This window comes from Apteryx rowi, unplaced genomic scaffold (assembly GCF_003343035.1).
Source record: "Apteryx rowi isolate R43461 unplaced genomic scaffold, aptRow1 scaffold_68, whole genome shotgun sequence".
Lineage (NCBI taxonomy): Eukaryota > Metazoa > Chordata > Aves > Apterygiformes > Apterygidae > Apteryx > Apteryx rowi.
In genome coordinates, this window is record NW_020450960.1 from 1,048,038 (window position 1) to 1,073,202 (window position 25,165).

General features: G+C 49.6%; 1 protein-coding gene across 1 annotated transcript in view; it reads left to right on the forward strand.

Moving 5' to 3' along the window:
• The window catches only part of GRIK3 (glutamate ionotropic receptor kainate type subunit 3), a 127,221-nt gene that overhangs the window by 95,819 nt on the left and 6,237 nt on the right, over window positions 1-25,165 (forward strand). Inside the window, exons 11-13 of the mRNA XM_026086043.1 lie at window positions 9,735-9,958; window positions 17,299-17,417; window positions 20,465-20,682. Coding sequence (XP_025941828.1) covers window positions 9,735-9,958; window positions 17,299-17,417; window positions 20,465-20,682 — 561 coding nt within the window. The remainder of the gene's footprint in view (window positions 1-9,734; window positions 9,959-17,298; window positions 17,418-20,464; window positions 20,683-25,165) is intronic.

The window sequence follows — 25,165 nt, forward strand, 5'->3', positions numbered from 1 at the left end:
CAGGATGTATGTGCACTACTAGTTTGTCAAGATGGCCCCAGGATGTATCAAGAAAGGTGTTTTCTGTGAAACTAGGGGTTTATGGCCGTTATACAAGGCATTGGTGAGATCTGCATTAAACCTGGAGAAAAGAAGGACTACAGGGAAAATCAGGGAAAGGAAAATCAGCCACACACACACTTGGAGGAAACTCAGGAGGAGGCTGGCTTGCTTAGCTTAGCAAAAAGAATGTGTCCAAAGATGCACAAAAGAGAACAAGGACATTTTTAGGCTACAGAATAACATTGCGCTCAGTATGAACTGGGCATGGAAGAACTAGTGCTGGAAGTCACAAGGTAGCTGCTCAGCCAGCGCTTGGTTGAACTGAGGCCTAGCCACAAAGCTAACGTAGGTCTGGTCTCTTTTTCCATCRGAATAAGAGATCTTTTATGAGAGTCCACCAAAGCCCCTGCCCTCTGCCCAAGCACAACGACCAGCACAACCACAACGACCTGCCATCACCCACCAGCTGGGGAGGAGAGGCAAGGAGCTCGCTCAGCCCACTTAGTCTTTGATTATACCTCCAAGCTTTCGCACACGTGTTTTCTATGCAGTGTTCCTGTCACTCATAACGGATGACAGTTATGCTTGAGAAACTGCTTGATAATTTGAAAGTCTCAGCTGATCAGTTCCTGGGGAAAAATACTGCAGCGCACGTGAGCAATCACCGTTCTGACGTGTTCAGAAAAAGAACCTTCTTCAGCCTGAGAGAGGGTGGCCGCATCCTCCCAAACCTCTCGTGCCCCCAGTCCAGCACCCGGGTGTGCTGCAGGCAGGTGAACAGACAGGGGATGGATTGAGGGACAGGACCGGAAACCCTCGCAGTGCAAGTATTCGATAGGAAACAAGACAGGCAGTTCTCCGAAAGCTCCTCATCCACCTCCCACGTTACCAGGTTGGTTCTCACCTTCCAGCCACCCCTCCCCACCAGCAGCACCTCAGCAGGATCGCGCACGGCAGCACGATGAAGGGATACGGGGGGGACTTGTAGGGAAAGTTTCCTTGAGGGAAACCCAAAGCTCCTGCTGCCCCAGGCCTCTTCCCCAACTGCTGAGGGATGCAGACTCCCTCCCGTTTTTGCCCACCCCGGTGAGACCCAGATCCCTATTCCCCCTCCGCTTAGCAAATCCTGCTACTTCACTCCCCATACAGACTATTCAGGAGAACAACGCGTGGTTGCGTCTCCTTAAATTTCGCACAGCCATTTGGGCTAGTTTGGAGAGTGATGCTCCATTAATAATCACAAATTACTGTGTAATGCACAGCTTGGCCATTAACCTTATTTTCCTGGCTTTTAATCCACCAACACTTGTACGGGAAAGCGCAAAGCGCCCAAGTTCACAGCTTGGCTCTAGCGAGCAACGATTTTGGTGGGATTTGGGAGAAAYGCTGCTCCAGTCTGCCTGGAGCGCACCGCAGCCAGCGAACCCCGTGCCGAGCCCGAGTCCAGCAACGTGCCAGCGCGGGCAGCTGGGAGCAGCTCGGCTCCGCGGTCTAGTCCTGAACCCCAGTGGCATCACCGCCTTAACGGCGTGCTCTCCCAGTTTATAGCCCACCCTTCAGTGAAACGAGAGCACGAGCAGGTGCACAGGGGACAGTTTAATATGTTTTTTTAAGAATGCAGCTTATTTTCTAAAATATCCTGAGACATGGAGCTCACACCCCCTCCGCACAGCAGCTGTGCTCTTCCTTCCACGGCCATTTATAAAAGCCTATTAAACACTAGTGAAACTCTGGTGGCAGCTTTACCCTCGCAGCCGCCAACAAGTCGCATCATCTGAACCCTCCGCTCACGGCCAGAGATTGCCGAGTTTCCTAATGAGATATTTCGCCTCCAGCACATCCTGTGATCCCAGAAGCCCACTTAAGGAGGTGAGGAAAGCTGACGCTTTTGTGAATCCCTTATTCCCAGAAAAAGTCATCAGGACAAAATTTATCTACCATCTCACACATCGCAGGTAGCAGTATAAGCAGTCCTGGAGTTGAAATTTCTCTCTCCTCCTCCTCAACACCCTGTTCAAGTGGTGCAGCCTTCGAACCACCTCTCAAGCTCCTGGCTGCACTTTGAAAACATTGCCTAAGCAGAAACGAGACAAAAGCGACCCACGTCCACAGCAGCTGCGATGCTCCCACAGCTCATGTGAGCAGAATGCAGTTGCTGGGTGAGTCACGTCAGCAAACGAGCTTTCCTGCGACTGCAGAAGGAGCACTGGCTTGCAGGGAGACTGCGGAGCTGCGGCCCGAGATCTAGGCTGTGTTTCCACATTTGGCTTGTCTGCCCTAAATGACATTGGACAAGTTGCTTCTGTGCAATACTTCTTCTATCTGTAAAATGCAGATGCTAATGATTATGTCCCTTATAGGGACAAAGCGATGCTTGATCTGTTTGTGAAGTGCGCTGCAATCCTTGGATGGCTTGCCCTGGAGAAGTGGGAGGCATGGCAAGGGCACGCAAGGACAGCCCTTGGGTGGAACAAGACACTCTCACGAGGGAATATGCCACAGGCGGCGCAAATCTGCCTTTGCATTTTTGCTTCCAGAGAAGTCCACACAGCTTGAACTACAGACTTTGGTAGCTTCTTACACAACTGCCATGCTAAGTTAGACAACTGACACTCAAGCTTCGCAGCAGAAGGTGGTGGTGTTGTGCCCCACTGAGTGATGGATCTGACACACATATACACAGACACAGAACAGCCTGCGTACTTCAACATCAAGCTCTGAGACCCTGGATCCCCTCAGTCAATGCCGAAAGCCAAGTTTATGGCTCTTACCACAGAGTATCTGCAATGTAGACAAAGCCTAAAAGGTCCCTAAAGAAGTAAATAGCTCCAAAGCAAGAAAAGAGATATAGGGAATAGAAGCTAGACCGTCGCTAGTCTGAACCATGTCACTTCCAATGTCCAGCAAGACGTTATAGGGCTCTCAGGAAGTTTTCGGCACTTCCCAAGGCTGTGGTCAGCTAAAAGAGCCAGGCTGAGAAAAAGTTACAGGGAACAACCTCATTAAGCAGCAGTCTAAATTCAGGGTCAACCTGCACTACAGTATTTTTTAGCTACCTATTAAAAAGGCTAACTAACACACAACAACAGGAAAGGACAGCATCCCCCTCCCTTTTTTTTGCAAGTTTTGCTGTAGCATCAGATTTGAACTCGGCGTTCTAACAGGTGTGGTTCGGTGCCTGTCTGGGAGTGATTTATAGCCATTGCCCAAACCCCATACGAAGCCATTATTTTTTTTATCCTCATGTCATTGCTTTTTATAGCAGTGTTTATGTAAAGCATTAAAAAGTGAAACTGCAACCAGATGGAGCCGTTCCTCAGCAGCAAAGCATCATCAAAGCATGTGGGGAAAGGAACATCAACTGATTGGTACTGCGCAATGGGAAAGTTCAAACTTATCTCACACCTAGTAGGAAAAGTGTTGAAGACAGCACTCAAACAAAGTTGTAGTGAGGAAAACAGGGCTGCCCACACTAGGAGTTTGATGTCTGGACTGGCTTTCCTCCATATTCATTGTGTTCTCTCATAAAAGAATTGGGATCATTCGGGTGAAAGCATAATGCAAATACCCACGCCAGGATTAAATCTAAGCAGTCTAAAAGTCTGTGCATTGCTGAAGACCCGCTTAGTTCACGTGCATTTGAGGCTGGGGCTCACGTATCTACTGCAGTGCACGACCTTTGGTGGGCCGAGTTGATGTGTAGGCTTGGTCCCGCATCCCGTGTACAGGAAAGGATGTTCCTGAAGTGAAATAAGAGGCTAAAACGGTGACTGTCAGCACGTGGAAGGGCTGAGAGCTGTGGGAGCTGTGCGTGCTGCATACCAGCAACAGACTGATCTCAGGCTGAGATTCAGGGAAAAGGAGACAGGCAAAGCAAGGGACAGTGCATTATTCGGGATGGCCTTCTACTGGGGTCGTGAAATACGTCCAGAGAGGGAGCTGGGTGTAGGTCCCAGTCGGGGCAGCCCGGGAAGGTAGATAATTACAGTGTTTCTGGGATTATGGTGCCTCTCGGGCAAAGGTGCAAATCACAGGGAGTGCGACAGAGGACGGGCTGTTCACCCAGCCAGCTCTCGCTGCTCCTTTTGGAGTCGTGCATCCTCCTCCTTCCACTGTCCTTTCTTATCCAGACATGCAGCCCACAGGCAGTAACGCCGTAGGCTATGATCCTTTGTTAAAACTGCTTTGTTTCTAGTCTGGCCGTAAGCATAAACAGGAAAAGCAACAGCAGTCAGAGCAATTCACAGCATGACCCTGTCTTCCAAGTCCCTCGCAGCAGGTCTGGCAAGGACAGCCTTGTGCTGCGAGATGCAACACGGCACGTCCTGCCCCACTGCCTTTCATGTGCTGCTCTTCCTTCATCACAGAAAATCCCTGTTTCGGTGGGGTTCAGTCCATTCCCAGGAGGACAGGACTCTCTTATCACYGCAACTGGTTGCTTATCATGCTCCTGACAGGCCACTTCTGCAGAGGAACCTAAATCAGAACAGGCCATGAAAGCTCAACTCTCTCCAACCATTAGCATTTCGGGCAGGTGTGGGGCACCCAGGTAATATAGGGAAGCTCCTGTGCCATGCATCCATAATAAACAGGGAACTGGCAACTGTCAAATCTCTTCCTTTCATCAGTAGTGAACTGCTACTGCTGTTTATTCATAGAAATTATTATTGATACAAGTAAAACTACTTTGTGCATTGTGGCCCAGCCATTCTTATTTATAAATACTAGTTGTCTGGCAAAATGATGTCTACAAATCTCTCCTACTGTTTGTGGGCAGAATCACATAAAACCAGCAAAATGAGTTGTTCTGGAAATTTTGCACAAACTTGTTCACAAATAAAACTTGCCTTGTGCTGAGACAGTACCTCTCAAATTTCCACTCAGTCTGAAACTTCATGTGGAAATAAGAATGGCATGAAAAATAATAGGGTTTCTAATGGAAATCCCTGCCAACTGGTAAGTACAGAGAAGATGTAATATCTATCCTTAGGGACGATTTATGACAGTTGATTTAACATTTTCACAATAAATGGGCATTTATCGATAGTAAATTCTGGCAGAATTACATATCACACCACATTGCCACATTCCCATTAATGTTCCTGCGTTGGGTGGATGGTTATTTCGAGTGCCGGTTAGCTGGGGATTCATTTGGAAGCCACTGGGCCAGGAAGAGAAAAAAGCAATTTGTGTGGAGGCAGCGTACTTCAGGTTTGTTTATAGACTGCAGAAGCTCGGCATTAGCGGGAAAGTGGAAAGAAGCATAAGGGTGCGCTTTCTACTTTCGTCTCAGCATCTTTAACGGGGGAGAATCGTATTTGTAACACGCAGTGATCCGGGTGGTTGAAGCACACTGAACCGTACGCGGGGAGTCCCGAGGTCTCCCCTGCTTCCGCAGCCTCTTCGGACCTGCCTTGCCCTCGTCCGGCTCGCTCGCTCGCCGGTAACTCTGAGGACAGGATGCGTCTCCAAAACCACCGCTGTTCTCGCTGGGATCCTAGAGCCTGTGTGGTACCTAGGCGTAGCCTAACTGCACCGAGAGGTACAACCAACGCTAGTTCCCTCCGGAGGGACTTCTAGAACAGGCCAACGGGACTTCGTGGTCCTCATCTCCCCCATGCCACGCACAGCCGGGTTTTCCCTGCTGACATTTGTTCTTACTCATCACTAATATTAAATAAATTCATTGACAAAAGCGATGTCTAGGTTAGGATTGAGAGCRCGAGAGCAGCTGTCAGGAGCTGGAGGAGTCGGACAGTTGAGGCTGCCCCTCCGTGCGCCACGCTGAGCAGCTCTCGGGACGGCCCCTGGCCTGCCCTGACGTTCCTCCTGCCGAGCGCTCTCCCGCCCAGCCGTGCAGCGCCCAGGGATGCCCCGGGCTGAGGCCGCTGCGGGGGAAGGCGCAGCCCTCGCCCCGCGGATCTTCCGGCTTAGACAGAGACGCCTCYGGCTCTGCCGGGACCGAGCAGCGGGTAGCTCCGTCGGGGCGGCCAAGGAGGCAGGGGGAGAGCTCGGGAGGAAGGCAGCAGGCAGGGCCGCGAGGCCGAGGAGGGTGCGGGGGTCAGGGCAGCCGGAGCGGGACCAGACCCCGATGGGACCTCAGCAACGACGGTGGGAGCAGAAAAGCAGAACCAACATTGTGGCCGCRCCGCTAACAACAGCTGTGGCAAAAGAGACCGAAGGCTCAACGTTTCGGTGCTGCCAGACACCTGAGCAACAATTAATTATATAAATAAAATATGCATTATTTACCTGTCTATCAGTCAACACAAACATAATTAGTTTATATAAATACCTAACTCAGATTGGCAAAATAAGCACTGAGGCAGCTTATTTTCTTGAATAAATATTTACCCTGGTGCTTGTGCTTATGCTGTGTCGGCTCCGCTGTGAGCGGCTGCCACCAGCTCCGCTCCGGCGGTGGCGGGTCTGCAGGGCTTCCGCTGTGCCCGTGCCTGCGCAAGGGTTTTTCCGACCGACAGGCAACATTCCCGTGAAAACTGAGAACCCGAAGAGAGACTTCACGTTTTCTGATAACAGACCAATATCTCTGCAGGGAATGCGATCCTCCATCCACGTGTGCTTGGTGAACTTGCATCAGTTTCACCATAGCTAAAATGCTGTTACCCACCGTGCGAATAAGGAGATCCAAACCCTTGGAAAGGTGCATTAGAGAAGTGCCTTCATCTGGTGGGTAGCCGGCTTGGCAAAATTCAGCTTTTTGGCCTCAATTCAGCAGAACACTTAGGAACACACATAACATTTGGAGTGTATGCAAGTGCCAGTAAGACATAAGCATGTGTTTAAGTGGCTTTGCTGGATCTGAGCCTTAAGCCACTRGCACTTGCTATAATTCCTCATTTTTAATAAAAAGCCATCTTATCRTGCAAGAGCATAAAAGTCGGGGATGAGTGGAGGCGGCGTTCGGGGCCTGGTAATCGACTCCCTGGTCCGTAACATCAGAGCCTGACAAATGCAGACTTCACCCTTGGCGGCGTTTGATTTAGATCCTCTCAGTCAGCAAATCCGTAATTAGAGGCCACCTTCAGAAAAATCTGCATTGACAGAAAGTATATCGGAGCGCAGCCCCATAGGGCCTTTAATAGCTCCGGACACGCCACCAGATCGGGCTCCCTAATAACACGGGCTTCGTTCTGGTTGTGCGCGACATTGACTGCCAAGGACGTGGAGCTGCGATCAAATCACAGGAGCTGCTGAAATGACACAGTAAAATTTTATTTCTGCGCTAAAAGCATTTTGGTCCTCAGGCATCCATGCAGATTTTTCTCTCTTCGTTTTCTGTGTTAAAGCATAAATTTCTAACTGTTATTCAGCTTTCTATACCATTTTGACATATTTGGCCTCGGATCTTTCAGACAAGCAGTTATTGTTCATTTATTTACTTTTTCAGAAAAATCAGTAGCCAAATCCTTCAACACCTTCTGCAGGCACCGCTGTTAGAGTCACGACACGCAGAGAAGCGATGGAGGAGCTAAGATTCTGCCTTTCCTCTGCCATTTCTGCATTGTGACTTTGAGACTCATAAGCCAAAATTTCCAAGTTTCCTCTCATTTGGGGAGATGCCTAGTGACCGAGCTACACCCTGCTCGCATGCTCCGCCACGGATATATAAAGGAGATGCAAACTCTGCTTCGGAGATCTAGGACTCCACTGTCTCAAGCCGGACAGTCAGCACCAACTGTCCTTCAGTTGTCATCAATGTCATAGCCCCGGCCGGCACAAACCGTCTCCCTGGGAAAATCGTTTCTATTTTCTCTAACTTTTGACAAATGACAGCAATTCAAATGGGCACTTTCTGCACTAAGCTGATTTAAAAATATAATTCTATTTTCATTTGGAAAGTGACAAAGAAAGGTTTGGGAACATTCAAGCAACCATAGCTCAACTTAAAACCATGTTAGAAGAAAATACACATTTTTGCCCTTGTTAGAAAATTCTTGAAACTCTTCTGTTCAAGACCTCTAAAACTGTGTTATTTGGAGAGGAGAACCATTTGTTTTGCATGTTATGGATAAAAGCTCTTGTACAGGCTCTTGCTATAGAAAAAACCCCAAACAGATCCCTGTATTTAAAAATCTTCCACTGGATTTCTTCACAGATTTTTAAAGTCAAAAGAGACCGTTAGTCTGACCTTTCTCCTCAGCACAGGCCACAGATCTTCACCACTTTCTACAGTGAACCTGTAATTTCTGTTCAAGTAAAGCATGTTCTAGCACAACAGCTAATACTGATTTAAAGGTTGCAAGTAAAGACAAATCCACTATATCTCTAGGTAATTATCTCCCATGGTTAATTTAGTATTTTAATTTTCAGAACCAGATGTTAAATAAATCTTGCATGGGTATGCTAAGCACCTACAGTGGGGGGAAGTTCAGCTCAATGTCAGCAAGATAATTTATGTGTCTACATTTCCTCTAAAGTCAATGATATCAAAAGAGTGATTTGGAAACCCTAAGTAAAGCGGCTGTCACTAAGGTAGTCCTTAGATGCATTTACTTTTTTAAGGTTTTTTTAAAGAGCCTGAAATCCTGAACGAACATGGTTTCCCCTAGGGTTTGTTAACTCTGATGGAAGCGTAGCAAGACGAAGCCGCGTTACAAACCTGCGCCTCAGCACAGCACTCCCCAGGCTGCCCATCCCGCTCCGGGTGCCGGCACAGCCAACGCTGCGCCCGCCCTGGCCGCAGCGGGGACCCGAGCGCCTCTGTGCCGGGACGGGCATGGATGGAGAACGCTGCACTATGAGTGCCGGGGGGGAAAGGTGCTGTGCACGGGGCAGAGTCCAGCCAGGCAACGGGCTCTTTGGGACTCAGCGTGCGCTGGGCTTCTCCTTCCAGACGCACACGTAAGACTTCAGATGCTCCTAGTGCAGCTCAGTAGAAGCCCTGGGCTTCACTCCTGCCTATGAGGTCCTGTGTGATCCGTCTGGGCACCTCAGCTTGGGCTGTAAGCACCTCACACCTAATTCCAGCTGGATGTACTGAAAAGAAAAACCTAAACCAATGGCTAGAGTACTCTGCCCAGCCTTCTCTTCCCTCTCTTTGTATTTTTTTTTCCCCTCCATCTCATCTTCCTTCAAGCAAGCCTCATCTCAGAGTAACCCTCACACCTTTGCCTGACTTCTGCTTTGAGCTCTGGCAAACTATCTGCACCCTGCTAATTGGGGGGACAGGAGCAGGGAGGAAAGGATGGCACTGGAGCAGAGAAACGGCTGACTCCCTGTGGACTGGTCCTGCTGGGTTTTGTAGCTCCCAGGCGAAGGCAGCAAGGATTAAACCTTTGAATGCTTGCAGCCTGCTCTCTGCTGTGCTTTCGGAACCAGCCGCAGTGGGGGGGGGGGGGGGTGCTCACGCAGCCCTTTGAGGTCTGGGGAAGATACTGCATTCGAATAGAGCCAGGAAATGTGGATCCAGCCAACCTCACAGTCCTGGGGTACTTCTGCTGGAAGTCGAACCAGCTCRGCTGGCCTGCCTAGCTTGGCGAGGAGGAGCAGAGCAGCCTGACAAACGCTGGCTCCTGCCTTGGGAAGGCTCTGCCGTGAGCTGCTTTCTTGTGCCAAGAACAAGCTCGACCTCCCCGCGGGGTGTGCTAGGGAGGCAGAGGGTTTCTGTCAGGTTTCTAACAGCTTCTTTCTTTCTCCTTGTGTCTCTCTCCCTCGGTGCTGCTGCACAGAAAGCTGACCTGGCCGTTGCTCCTCTCACCATCACCCACGTGCGGGAGAAAGCGATAGACTTCTCCAAGCCCTTCATGACCCTGGGGGTCAGCATTCTCTACCGGAAGCCCAACGGGACCAACCCCAGCGTGTTTTCCTTCCTCAACCCCTTGTCTCCCGACATTTGGATGTACATCCTCCTCGCCTACCTGGGCGTCAGCTGCGTGCTCTTTGTCATAGCCAGGTAAGGGGCCTCCGAGGCCACGCCACCAGCCTGCCTTCGCGGCGCATCTGCTGCCCTGCGACAAGGCGCTTTCCCCATGCTCAGAAGCATTTTGCTGCCTGGTGTGTCGCRGAGATCTCACCACCCAGCGGGAGCCTAGGCATTAAACCTGTTTCCTTAATGAAATTACTCTTGGTCCATTACCCAAAGGCAGGCTGGTCTGCTAGCGTGGGGTTGCTCGTGATTGTCAGACTGCTGCTCTGTTTCTACCCTGCTTGTTGAGGGATAATCAAAGCATTAGATGAAGCATAGTTTCTTATGGTTTGTCATGATTTGCAGAGAGTGCAAATGGCTTTTTGCTGAAATGCGGTGTTAYTCTGCAAGTATTAAGCTAAAATGGGTCTAGTTTTGACCTTCTGTACACAGGTTATACACTGTGCATTCAAATCAATGAATTTACTCTGCTTATTCCATTCCGAGCAAAGGCACTGCCAAGGTTTGCTGGTTGAGSCCTCGTGCACTTATTTGCTGGCGGGTCGCGCTCCGAGCTGAGCAAGCTGCTTTGCTGCTGGGAGGAAGAGGAGGCCTCGCTGGGTCTCCAGCTCGCTGCCGTGGGGTTGGACCCTCACGCATGTTGCAAGGTGGAGCCTGCTCTGCGCATTGAGATCCCATTAAGGTTAGGGCTCGCCCGCACTCCAGGTTTGGCATAATGGCTCAGTGCTGGTAGCTTGCTCTACATGAGGGTTTTTATTTTAAGGCCTCAGCACACAGGAGCTCCCTTTTAAACTGGAAACAAAGAGATTTTGAAATGGATTTTGCCAAAGGGCAGCAGGCTGCTGAGCACAGGATCTGTATCTCAGAGTAGCTGAGAGGTGATATAAACCCTGTAGTGAAAATTAAAGGTGGGCTATCCACAAGGGGAAATCTGTTTTCTTCTCTGCTAGCTAGAGTTGGTGTCATACCCTTTGTACTACTTTACCATACTAAGTGCAGTTGTGCATGTTTGCCTTATAAACATACGTATGTCAGCCTCCGACACATCAGGGCAGGCACTTCCAGAAATTAAGTATACGTTCAGAAAAAAGGAATTAAAAAATGTGCTTTTCCTTTTATGGTTTTAGAAAGCCTGTTGCCTTTCCATTTCATTGGCGTCTCCCTGGTATGATGAAGGGTAATGGGGCACCTCGTCTTCCTGCTCTGTATCATTCATCACTATTCAGGCTTCAGTTAGGTCACTTCTCACCCATCTTCTCCAGAGGGACCCCAGTCTCTGCTGTGCCCCAGACACACAGCTCTCCTTGTCCCTCATCATTTCCAGCTCCTGTCTCCGAATCCTCCACAAGCAAAGCTCCCCACAAACCTGCCCGTGTATCAAAAGAATGGAGAACCCATTGCTACGGACCTAACAATGTATCTGTTTACAAAAATTAACATGCATCTAATTAGCATGTTTAAAACCTCAATATTTAAAAGTAGCAGAATTTACATATATTTGCATGTGTTATTAATTTCATAGAGTCTTTGATGAGATGCACAGTCCAGGGCTGCTTTGAATACGTGACTCTACCTTTTCAAACCCAAAACAAAGCATTTGCGTCCCTCCCGCTGGGCAGCAGCCCTCCCCGGCCGAGCACGCGGGTGCTGGGCCCTTCTCCACGACCCACGGGCCCCCCCAAGGGTGYAGCACCCCCCGGCCCTCCCTCCTCCGGGTGAGCACCCCAGTCAGCTCATTTGTAATTGCTCGGCTTCCTGCATGTTTAAGTATTTCTGAGTAAACACGATGCCTGGGGAGGTTTCCTAAGCACAATTTGCAGCTAGACACTCATTTCTCGCTGCCTTCCAGCGCGAGCTACGCCAGTGGTGCCCTCCGAAACCTCCCTGCCTGACCCCCGTGCCTGGCAGGACCAGGGCTCTGCGCAGGCCCCTTCCCCAAGGGCCCAYGTGCTGTGTTTTCTCTGAGAGCATCCTTCGGAAAGCAGCTTCTATCTAATCCACTAACGCCAATCAGATATTGGAAGGCAACACTAAACATGAAACCGCAGTAACCAGAACCCATTAACTGTCATGTTACAACCAAGCTGCAATTTTCAACACCCATCAGGTCCTTGAAGGCATTCAGAAATGATTTCCTGAGTTTAGTGTGTAATATCCTAATTATACATAACAGCAGTTGTCAAAGAGAACTCTGCTTAGCAGACAGTGTTTGCACCCCCCAGAGCCCTGGGGATGGCAGCACGGCTCCGTCGCCCGACGCTTGCTCCGCAGAGGTGCAAAGCAGGAGGCTGCGCTCCAGACCAAAAGGACGCAGAAGGCCCCAACCATTCACTTTTAAACTGGAACCCTTCTCCTTCCTGTTCTTTGCAACGCATCTCCATCAAATAGAGATCTTTAACTCGCGCACCAGATTTCCAATCACGCTGCTGAGGTTAAGCAGAAGTTCTTTGAGCAGGAGCGAGTTTCTACGCTGTATCCCCATAGTGCCCACCGGGAACACCAGCCTGGGCTACCGCAGCACAGGCAGAAAAGGGACCCGGCAGCTCACTTCAGCACGCAGGAACGTAATGCTTGCTGTTATCATGCTTTCCAAAAGAGGAAGAGTCTAACACCGAGAGCACTAATCCAGCCCCCGGCACTGCTGGGCGAGCCACCACGGCCGCCGAAAACGCGGGGYGGTTTGGCCCAGCGTTGCTGCCAGTTCGTGCTGCCTGGGCAGGAGGCGCTGGGAACTGTCAGYGGCTACAGCGGGAGCGGGATGAGGTCCTTAATGCCTTGCTTCTGCCAGAGAGAGAAGGCACCAGACACTCTCAGCAGGGAAAATGAACCCAAGGTAATTACGAAAAGGAAAAATAYTGTGATGATTAATAGAACGTCTCCACTTTGTGTCTCTGATAAGCATGCAGAACGGAGCTACATGGGATCTGCTGCCATAATGCATTTTGGCGGTAATGCCATAAAGTATTAGACTGCTTGCACAGCTTGGAATTGGAATTCAAATACAACTTTATTGTTATGAGCTTGTTTTTCCCTRCTCACAGGAGGACCAAAGCCAGCCTGAATTATCCAGATCCTGCTTTCAAAGCATGTTAAATGCACAGAGGAAAGCTAAACATGAAAGTCACCGCAGTAAATACTGAGGAAAGGTCCAAGGAAACGCTAGGACAGACTGACTCACCCCAATGGGAAAGCATCCCAAAATCCCCTTTTACAGAGAGGAAAATCTGAATTGCCAGCGGGGAGGAGAGGGGCCTGCGGACCGCAGGCTCGGCACCGGGCAGGCCGCCGGCAGCGACGTCTGTCCAGCCGCCCCATCTGCCCCCCGGCTCTGCTTCATTCTGAGGCCTGAAATGAGCCTCAGTCTCTCTCCGCTGCGGCTTCCTTCTGGGTCGAAAGGGGAAAGAACCCGTAAAGCTTCCGCAGGCTGCAGGGCAGCAGCCGAGCACGGGCTGGTTCGTGCGGCCGTGGCAGGCAAAGGGCTGCTTTGCATCGGGAAACTCATCGTTGTACTTTTAAAGGGAACAAACAGACAGTTGAAGCTTTTCTGTTTGTTTTCAGAGCCCATAAAAATCATTTTTTCGCGCAGCCGGCAGAAACAGGTCCTGCTCTGAGCTCCCCGGCTTGAATGCGCGTTCCAGGACTCCTTGGAACCGAGACCACCCCTGAAAAGCTTCCCTGGATGCCATTAATTAGCATTAACCACCCTATCRCCTCCCTCCTTTTCTTAGCGCGGTCTAACAGCACATGTCTCCGGATGGYGAAGACCAGCACGGTAATTACCACGGGGTTAATGGGAGAAGAGCTGTCAGCACCGCTGCAGCTCCGCAACGCCTTGCACCCGCGGCCACGACGGGCAGCAAACCGCTTCCCCTGAGCCCAGCCCGGCCCGGCAGGGGCTCGATCCCGAGGGCAGTCCCGTCCTTCCTCCGCTGCGCTCGCCGCGGCACGTCTCGGCCGCTCAGCGCCGCCTCGGCACGGCGGCCGGGGCCGGGACCCGGGTCTCGTCCGTGCCCGGGGCTGCTCAGGGACCCGGCTCCTGCCCCGCAGGCTGGATCGCTTCTCCCATGTCTGTGCTGAAGCCGAGCGGCCTGGGCCTGAAACCAGCAATGGGGACACSCGGATTTCCCACCTCATGCCAGGGCCCGGCCACGGCAGGGGCGGGCAGGAAGGTAAAAACACGGTCACGCAGTGAATTTAGCCTTAAGACTTTCTTTGGCTCCCTTCCAGCAGGGTAACGTCAACTCAGTGCTTCGGCGGGCCCCCATCGGAGCGCTATTTCAGCTAATGCCCATTTCTCCCTCCCTTAATTTTTATTGCTTTCTTTTTCTAGTTTTCAGCTTCTTTCATTCTTCTTTACGCTGATAAAATGAGCTGTTCTGCAGCAAAATTAATGTCTTAGTTACATCACAGCAGTTACAATGTAATGTAGCATTTTTTTCCCCTATCAGACTACTTTTTGGCTGAAAAAAATGGCAATTACAGTTTTTTTTTCTTTCATTTTCTAACTAGCATGTTTTGCTCCTGCCATTTCTTCTGCCTTCAGATGCTCCTTTAAATAACATCAAGTATTCAGTGTAGTTAAGACTGTGCAGGAGTGATCCTTTAACACACAGAGCAAGAGATTTCCCAAGGAAAATATGGGTTATATTTATTGCATTCAGTAGTAATGGAAACAATATCTGCTCTTGACCCCAGGAGAACCTCTAAAACTCAATCCTCAGGAGAAAAACACAGTCAAAACAGCAAAGCCTTAATTCAGAGACATGAGTCTCCTGAACTAGGCACCAGAGTCCTCTGCTGATGCTATAACCATAGGTCAATGTCACTTTAACCAACTTAGGGACTATTTAGAGGCAGGCAGAGGATGTATTTGATCCATCTCCTCTTTTAATCGGTCTTTCTTGCTTATTGATGGAGCTTCTGCTCGCAGCCCCGCCAGCCCCCAAAGAGCTGCAAACAGCAGCAGTTTGCACAGCGTCATGGGGCAATCTGCCCAGTGGCCCCAGCGCCAGGCTGCAAGCCGGCCCTTTCCTGGAATTGTCACCTGCTGTCCCCAGCTTCACCTGGCCTTCAAATTACAACCCATCACCAGCTGGGGCACAACAGGGGGTTGGGGGGCTTAACAGGCATTTTAATCATAGCAAGCACTTGGTCACCCATAAAGGACTTCTCTGGAGATGCATTAATATAGGCTCAAAAGTACTTTGCATTAGATTTTATCTTTTTACTAAACCTTCTTTGAAATGCTCCCCTTTCCCTGCCAACAAGGCCAAAGAAGAGACAAGAAAATAATTACAGTTTTTGATTACATATTTCTCAGAACCTGTTCTGCACGTGAGGAAGAGGGAAGCCAGCAGCAGGTGAAGCCTGAACAGCCCCCATTTATTGTGGCTCCAGCTATACGGGGTCAATGAGATCCACTCGCTTGTTCCCTCATTATACCTCCGTTTCCRTTAATGGTCCCTCCAGCTTTTCAAGCACCGAAGACTCTGCCTCTGCTTTGCAGTTTTCTGAATGTTTCTCTGTAATTCGAGCAGCACCAGTAGGTTCTCACTCAGAGACCTTGAAGTCCTTCAGTGTGTCTTGTCAGGCTCATTTGATCTACCAATTCCTCTTCCATCGGCAGAGAAAGTTTTCATCTAATTCTTGAACTCTGGCTTAATTCAACAGACAGGGCTTAGGCACCATCTTCTACACGCTTCTGGCATAAACTTACAGCAAGTTTAAAGGACTGGACAGCATGCAAAGCCAAGTTTAAGTTCTGCCTAATTTTTGCTTTTCCCTTCCGATTCTTCTTCTTTTAAAAAGAAGAGGGAGGTGGCAGTAAGAACAGACTGGCTGTTACCCAGACGAACGAGCAAGGCTGTCTGGGTGCAATCTTAGCCAAACCAAGACCTCCCTGCTTCCGCACTCCGGAAACGCATGGTAGGCAATGGCCCCAGCTGCAGAGCGGGACCTCCGGAGAGGCATGGCCAAAGAGACTGCTACCCCGTATCCTGCGTGGGGAAACGGCAGCAGAAGGCAGCATGGATGTACTCAGAATGGACTTTTCTAAGACTGAAACCAGAAGTCCTGTGCAGAGAGCAGAAGTTAGGGGTAGTTGTTTGGGGGAGATTTTTGTGCCAGGAGAGGCATCTGGGAGAGAGTTTTGCTCTTTTGTCCAAATACATCTGTCTGACTGAGGACCCCCGCAAAGTTAAACGACAAGAGATCTCCTTGAATAGCAGCATGKCTGGCAGAGAATTAGAGAAATACCTCCTAATACAAACTGCAGGTTGGGCTTCAAGAAAGGGTTGTTGTGAAGCTACAGGGATTTCAGAAGGAAATAGAGATGATAATTAATACCTGGTTCAAAAGCAATTATAACAATTAGGTTTTTAATTTAGTCTCTGCAAAACTTGGGATTCTTAGAAAACATAAACAAACAGCTCTAAAAATATTAGCATCTCTCCTATTGAGCATCCTCCCCAGATTCTGGCAAAATGAGCTTCATTCAAGGCTGTGCTTGCCTACCAATCTTGGGCAGGATTTGCAGAGAGATGATCACAGAAAAGTCCCTCGGTTTTGTCCAAGAGCTACAGGGCTGTCCAGGAAACTGAAGAAAGGAGCTACCCCCCAGTTCCCAAAACTAGTCTCAAAGAGGGACAATCYGCGAGCTGTCGCTGCATCACCACCGCAGCACGCGACAACTGGCAGAAGATGTATTGAACAGCTATGCCTAGCGCTTACTGCGAGTAAGGACTCCACGGTGAATCCACACCAATTTCCACTGTGATAGTGCTCTCACAGTGCAGGATTTCTGCTTGACAGGTTGGTGGAAAAATCTGCTTCTCACTGTAGTTGCATCTTGCACGGATCCCTATGTGTGCTATGGAAAGAGTCCCTTAAAACGCTGTAATTCATTTGTCTTAGCTAGGTCTTAGGTCCTTATTTGTCTTTCCTTGGTCAACAGAAAATGGCGTTTTTTTCCTGCATTATGGTACCATTGTGTCCTAGGCTAGAGATTTGTGTCGGTACTGCGTCCCATCCCACAGTCGTGTGCCCCTGTTGCKGTCGTGTGACGTGTTGCAGAGACGATGAGAAGAGACTGAAGGCTTTGGGGAGCAGCCTGGCACACTTCATYGGGAGCTGCTTTCCCAGGTCTCCTTGCTGTCTGCACTGCAGGACGTGGGGCTCGCAGCCACGCTGGTCACTTTTGAAAATCTGGGCTGAATTTGTCTTTTTCTTTAAAAAGCYGCACAACTGAGGGGTCAGCAGCCCCTCACAGCATTACAAGATGCATTACAGCTTTTTGTCTCATGTTCCTTTAGGGTCTTTTCATGCCACATCCCGACTAACGAGCTCTCGCTTTCCGTGTGCGGCCGCAGGTTCAGCCCATACGAGTGGTACGATGCTCATCCCTGCAACCCTGGCTCAGACATCGTGGAGAACAACTTCACCCTGCTGAACAGCTTCTGGTTTGGGATGGGAGCGCTGATGCAGCAAGGTACGGTGGTTCCCTGCCTCCTCCCCACCCACTCGCCCTCCTGCCTTTTCTCCAACACAGACCTTTTGTTGTTGCCTTTTAAGTTTAAGTTTTATTTGTGACAGGAGCAAGATAAAACATCTTTGTGCCTGTCAAAAACAAGCAGCTGCAGCAGAAAGAATAACGTTGCCAGCCCTCTCCCCGCTGTCACGCGCAGGGGAGCGGGGCCGTGTCGCTGCACRCTGACAGCACCGGCGCGGGCCAGCGGCGAGGCATCTCCCAACAATTACGGAAGCCCTTGTCAACGCCGGCTTTTGTCTCCTCGCTGGAAAGGCAGCTAGCTGTGGGAGAGGGGAGATAGCGCGCGTCTGGCAGCTCTGCTGCTCCGGGGACCCGCCGCGCTGCGAAGGCTGCGTCTCCCCGCTGCTCTCCCTGATTGAGACGTATCACGCGCACGGCTTGCTCCGAACGGAGCAGCTCCCCGGGGAGCCGGCGCCCGGCAGGCAGCCCCGGGCCCTGTACGCGTGCGGACGCACTCAGCCGTGCGGGGGGAACGAGGCTAGAAAAGGGTTAATGAGATAAACAGCTCTAAGAATTAATCTCATCAGCAGGAACCAGCTGCGATCCGGAGTTCAGGACGTCTTGGTGACTGTGTATTGGTATCACTCAACGCTCTGAATTTCATTTTCGCGTAGACATCCATTCGAGTCATGCTGGCTCTCCCGCACAGCTAGGATGGAGAAACAGGATAGGCACCAGGGCTGAGCCCTCTCTGAGGCGCCCCAGAAAAGGCATCCAAGGTTTTTTCTCCCAAGAAAACATCAGATTTCTTCCTGAGAGCAGGCCGGATCTGGCTGACTGCCTTTCCGGCACAAGAGAGACGGGGAACGTCGCTCTGCACGTTATGCAGCCCTTGAAGGGCGAGGCAACGAAGAGTGCTCATCCCCCATTCGAGATCATCTAAAGCCAAATGTTTCTGCCGCTGGAAGACATGTGGTTTCTCTGGAAAGTCTGCRCCCTGGAGAGAGGCAGAGCTGACAAAGCCCTGTCCTCCATGGAAATCTCAGCAGATGAGCCTCGCTTTCAGCCTTTTTTTTTTGGCACCTGCCTCTACTGGTGCCCTCCACGTATGGTGGGTCAAAGCCCCGGCAGCAGCAGCTCGCCCCACGGCCACGGGGACAGGCTGGCTGTTCACCCGGTGGGGCAGGGGACCGCGAGCTGCAGCTGGTGCCAGCACACACACGCTACAACATAGCAATAATTACCATTAACGACGTGCGCACGCTTCAGCAGGCGTCGGAAGAAGCAACTCCAGCGAGCGCYGTCTGGAAACGGCGCGAGCCGACGGAGGGCTGGTGCATCCACGCGCACGCTGCTGCGGGCGCAGGGACGAACACCTGCTCACGGAGGGCCCCATGAGGCACCTTTTCGGGATCTCTCTCCTGACTCGCTCTATTTTAGATCAGCTTTACGGAAGAGGCTGCTTGCCCTGTGATCCATCCCTATCTTTATCCTCGTCTGGCCACCGTGCACATTGCCAAATGGTCGTGAAACCCTCCCCAGAGCAGGACAAAGCTGCCRCGGCAAAGCGGGCTGCGAGGAGCTTTTGCAAGCAGCCCTGGAGCCGTCGCTCCGTGCTGGAGCAAACGTTTCAAGTTTTACTGCTGTAAGACACCATAGTGGCAGGAACCTTAGAAATCAGATACGTGAATGGAACAGAGTAGGTTTGTTAGGAAAAGAGCAGAAGGTGAACTTGTGAGTAATTCTGAATAAGGAACAAAATTCAACTATGATCTTATTACAGAAAATTCAGGAATAGCAATAAGCGGAAAATGTCAAACATTTGTCTCACTAATTCTATCGTGTATTAGCCATTATAGACAGAGAGTAAAAGAACCGTAGCATCAGCTTGGCAGCATTCACAATAATACTGCTCTGCGCTCGTCCTGCTGCTACAGCAGCTACAGCATTTATTAAAGATTCTTCCCAGATCTCGGCCGCCCTGATGGACAGTGACAGCTCCCAGCAAGATGGTTTAGCAGGATGAATCATCCTCTTATCAGATGCTCATAAATGAAAAGAGCTGCATGCTTTTTAACTCTATTCTGCATCTAAGAAGAAAAATATTTCAAAGCCAGACTGATATCACACCTTCCAATGCATCAAAGGGCAAGAGACAGAACGGGAAAGGAGCAGGATCTTGACAAGCACTGAAACAACCCTCAAAATCCACAGCTTCTCTGCTTCCTGGTGCTTCCTTGCTGCACTCGGATAGCAGAAAAGCTGCACTCCATGCTATGCTTTGATGCCACGCTGTTTAAATTGCTTTGCAAAGCCCAATCTTTGTTGCAAATTCCAGGCTGGATATATCCTCTGAATRCAGTTGTTTCAAACTCAAAGCTCTTTCCCGGCTTTAAAAAGTGTCTTGGGCGATTACAAAAATAGCACAACCCATTTAGTCCTTCATGTCTGCTCAATAAAAGTCGTTCCAGACCTGTTACACCTTTTATGCTGCAACATCTCCTGCTTCCCTACTTCCAACTGCTATTCAAAGTACTGGACCCTGATAGTTCCTTTCTCTCACTGTTTGATTTTTTTTTTATTTTAAACCTTATGTATTTGAACACAATCCCTAGAGTCAATCCTTTGAAAAGTAATCCATAAAAAAGCAAAGCACTTTTTAAATGGCAGAACAAAACACTCATAAAAGTTCATAAATGGCTTGCTATTTAAATCTCATAAAAGCAGCCTAGTTAATTACTTCAGTTTGAATGTTTCCTGTAAATTGTGCACTGTACCCAAGGTCAGCAATAAAGGGAGAAGCTTTTTCTGCAAATGCTACAAAAAACCCACTGATTTCCTTGCACGCAAGATGTCTGGATAATTCGCCTCTAAAACAGTTGGCTTTAATTGCATAGCTGTTTCAGTKTGAAAGTGAAACCTAGTCCTTGAAATATAGATATACATATGCACACACACATATATGTATGTGCATATATATAATGTACATACAYGTATATAAAATGGGTCCTTTCTCTGTTTCCTTTTCCACCCTTCTCCCACCCCAGGCTCTGAGCTGATGCCCAAAGCGCTGTCTACACGGATCATTGGTGGCATATGGTGGTTCTTCACCCTAATTATCATCTCGTCCTACACGGCCAACCTCGCCGCCTTCCTGACTGTGGAGAGGATGGAATCCCCCATCGACTCGGCAGATGACTTGGCAAAGCAGACAAAAATAGAGTACGGAGCAGTGAAGGACGGAGCTACTATGACCTTCTTCAAGGTGAGCTCAAGCGCAGGCTTTCTGCCATCCAGGCAGAGACGCAACGTTCTCAGACCAACGGGAGCGAGAACAAAAAACAAGACAAAAAGCCTATTAAGCCACCACTGCTTCTCCTTACAAGAAGGCTGTGTCCGTCTTGCTTCTTTGGTTAGACTTTGTCCCTACCAGTGTGGCTTACCTAGATTCRCATCATGACTAAATCCCCTTTCCCAGTTGCTAACAGAAGTCACAGTTATTAAATTATGTTGATTTTACAGTTTACTGTACCCCATACTGGATCAGGTACGCTGAAATGTAGCATGCATTAGGCACAGCAGGACAGGTGTATCTCCTATTAAAGCCCTASAGAAAAATCACACATTCCCCAGGTATCTTGCACGCTTCCACATCTCACCCGCTGCAGCACCAACCCCAAGGAGCCCCCGGCTGATCTAATCACCCTGCAGGGACACTGGGATCCGAGCGGAGGCGAGAACAAACAAAAACTGCAACTCAAACTGTACRGATGCTGCAAAGCGTGCTCCCTGACCAGTATTTTTTTTTACAGCTGAAATACCTTTCTTTTCCTTCAAGCATTCGCATTACTGTAATCAAGTTTAATTAGCCAGCACAATTCAAAGAGGAGGAAACAAAAAGCCCACAATGGATAATACTGATTAAAAAAGCAAACAGCTCAAACTAGGTGTTGGGTTTATTTTTTGTTCATGCTCATCTTCTCTCAGAGATGCTGAGAAAAGGCAAGGCTTGCACGCAGAGAAAGATTTATTTTTTATTCTTTTTTCTTCACTGTTTTTATTCACTCTTTGGTCATCATCTGTCTATTTCGATATGGGGCTTGTCTGGCATTTATTAGTATTGATGATTAAAATGAAAGATCTTGTACTGGTACCAGGATTACAGCACAGCGGATATACGTAAACAGAATTACATCCCTTATAAACCAGAGATTAATTAGCATAAATAATCTGAGGGAAAAAGTTACTTACTTATGTTCAAATATAACAGAGAAAAAACCTATCAGAGTAACTTGGAATCAAAGAAATACCAGAGAAACTTTAATTTGGAGTCAAAGAGACTAGGAGTAAGTAGTTTCCACTTTTGCGTATGAAGCGCATTAAAGAACGCGCAGCTCCAGAGACACATTCGTTAGGGAAATAACAGAACCGCRGCGCCTTCCACGCCACCGAGCGCCCGCGGGATAGCCAGCGTCGGGGACCAGCCGCCACTCGGCCGAGGCCGGAGCACGGGGAAGCTGCCCCTCTCCGACTCCTGACGCTCCAGCCAGCCCCGCGCCCAGCTCAGCTCGCCGGACTGCGCCTCCAAAGCCGCACGGGCAATGCCACCGACGCGTCCGACACACCACGGTCTTCTGCTGAAGCACTATTAATTTCAGGAGTCGACCAACAGCGCAGAGGAGGRTGCAAAGAGAATTCGTATTTCACTATTGCCTCAAACATGAAAAGAAACTGAGACTTAAAAAGACCTYTGAAACCACAGCTGGGCTGTAAAAATACACATTAAAAGAAGAGGGARGGAATGAAGGAATAGAAATGAGGGCRATTAATCTAAGGAACGATCATCTTGGCAAACACAAGGCTTGGAGGGGAATTTAAATTTAAAAACGAATTTTAAAAACCTTCCTTCCAGAAAAGGCTTTGCAATAAGCTAGGCAGGCCGTGCGGGGCCCCGGCCAGCAGCAAGGGGCGAGGAAACGCCAGCGCGGGAGCGCAGAGCCCGGCACGGGCCTGGCTGCGGCACGGTCAATGGACGGCGGCCACGGCCTCGCGCTACACCTTTCCCTGCACCCGCCGGCCGGCAGCAATGCAGCAGGGATGCGAGGGGTCTGTCCGTCCGTCCGTCCCCCCCCAGCTCTGCCAGCACAGCGGCAGGAGCACCGGCAGGACAGGACAGTCGCACCCCAAAAAGCTGCTCCAATTTGCTCTTTCTTCTTAGCACAAAAGAGCCTTTGCTCTCAGCCCGAGCTGCTCCAGCCCTTTGGATGGAGGAGTAYGGGGCCCCCCCGCCACCCCTCTGCCAAGCTGCACCAAGGCATTTTCCTTCCCTCTCACGTCATCCTAATGCAAAAGGAAATATATGGGCCAACAYGTGACACACAACCCGCTTTTTAAAGCGTGAGCTATCTGCAATACTGCAATAAGTTGAATAGTTGCAGTGTAATGGCAGCTAGATTAGGCAGTCAGCAGTTTAATTGCCAAGACTCATTAAAGGCAGCCAATGTGCTGAATTTTAATAACAAGAAAGAACACAGCATTTTTCTGCAGATCTATAACTTTTCTTGGCTATGACTTGGGTATGAAGCCATTACTCTTTCCAAACCCCATGCTTATTTTGACAAGCAGTAACACAGATTGGTAAGGAAACATGGAAGATTTTGTTTGGTTTGGTCTTTAATTAATCCTRGGAAATGCAGATATGGCATGGAATAGCAGGTTGCCACTGATTAGCTTGCTTTTTGCAATGGAGCTGGTGCATGCAATTTTGTCTTTGGCATGGGCAGATGCATTGTATTACCTTCCAAAAGCGATATAAACCTAGAACAGCTATTAAGAGAAGACTGACTTTTACTGTAGTGTTTTAACTACTCTTTCCAATAAGAATTTTATATAGAAATAAAAAAAAACTCTGCCTTTTTTTTAGATCATGAAGGACATAGTATCTTTATTGCTTCATATCATTCTCCATCAGGGCCATTCTTCAGGCTTCTAACAGGCATTTGGCAGGGTTTATTTATGCAGTGTATTTTCCTTTTTCTTTTTTATTGTTGTTGTTGTTCAGAGATGAATTATCAGGGATGTCCCTTCTGACAAGCATTTCAATTACTGGAGCAGCAAGAGTGCTCATGTGGGATGCTATGTTCATTTGTCCTTCACGTAAAGGGAAATACAGGAGCRCGTGTTCGATGATGGGGAGAATCTCCCCCCACCCCTCAGCCAGATCTTCATTAAATGACAGGGCAAAYGCTGCAGTGATCTCGGTACAGCTGCTCTGCCAGCGCCGTCTTCGCGGGGACATCTGTCAAACAGCGCAAAGGTCCAGAGAACAGGGTAACTCAGTGACCGAGCTGCCTGCGCGGGTAGCTATCGCGTCTGCTGAGACCTGGGCTCCTTCCGGATGGGACGGGCTTGCCGGCACAGCGAAGCGCACAGACTCCATCCGCAACACCTGCCTCTGCTCGGCTCTCAGCGGAGGTTCRCGGGAGACGCCGAGCCCAACGCCGGCTGCTGTGGCAGCTCTGCGCTCTGCTCAGGAAACGCAGACCCCTACGCAGGACAGCCGGCGGCCGAGCACGCCTGCGGTTTGCTGTATCCCCATCAGGAACCCCCCACTGTACCCGTTCCATGGATTATCCACAACGATCATCGCTTCCTTTCTCCGTGCTCAGCATTAAAAGCCGCCCGGCCCTGTGCACCTCCTCATCCCACGGCCGGCCAGGGCTGACGTTGAACTCTGCCGCTTGCGTTAAGAGGCGACACCTCACGCGGGCCCACGGCTCTTCGGGGCTCTGGAACGGGTGACAACGCACGATACAGGACCACAGGAGAGACCGCTTCTCCCCCGAGGAAAGCACAGTCCAGGAGCCGTAGGGAATGGGATGAAGAGGAAGGCAAATGCCTCCCAGACCATCCTCCGAGAAGATTTCCCCAAACGTTAAACGAAGTTGCTGCCTAGCGTCAGGGGTCTGGATGGTTGAGGGCTCATACAAAGCTCACTGAAGCCGCTGTAGAAGTTATCTGTTGATTCAAGCCCGTGTGACCTTGTCCTCCTAAAGGCCTTTTGCCTGCGAGGCTCACCTAGCTACCTACAGCAAACAAATCAGAAGTGAGAGTTTTAGTAGCCGTAGTGGCAGATTTTTGACTCCTTGAAAAGAACGTTTGAGAAGCTATTTATTCCCTGGGAACGCAGATTGGGTTACAGGAATAAACGCAGATCAATTAATTTAGGAACAGCATCTAGCTTCCATTATGGATCGTGCCAAAAATCCTTCACATCTCGTGAAGGATGCTGCCTCTCTCTGAAGAAACGCTGGGTTTAATGTGCAGTTTGGAGTACGGGTGTGAGTGTGTGCGTACATATATATTCACTTGTACAGAAATGTTAAATCCTCAAGAGTAAGTATCTTCAGTTGGTGAAAATCAATTTATTTTTTCGTACAGGCTGGAATTGAAAATCGCAAGCCTGCAAGTTCCTTTCTTGCCAATTTCACTGATAAAAAAGCATATATGTCTTGGCAAGATGCCTATAGCGGCTCCTCTAAACTATTCCATTAATTTATTTGGGTGACTGGTCTTGAAACACTGTTATTAAAGGTAGCTTCTGAGCTCTGACTCTAAAGGACGAATTCGGAGGCATTCTCAGCACCCCCCGTGATTGCTGCGCTCGGAGGGGCTGCTGCTCACGTACGTGTTTCCTTCCCAACTGAAGCAGGGTTTCATCGAGATGCAGGAGCCCCTGGACCAGGCTC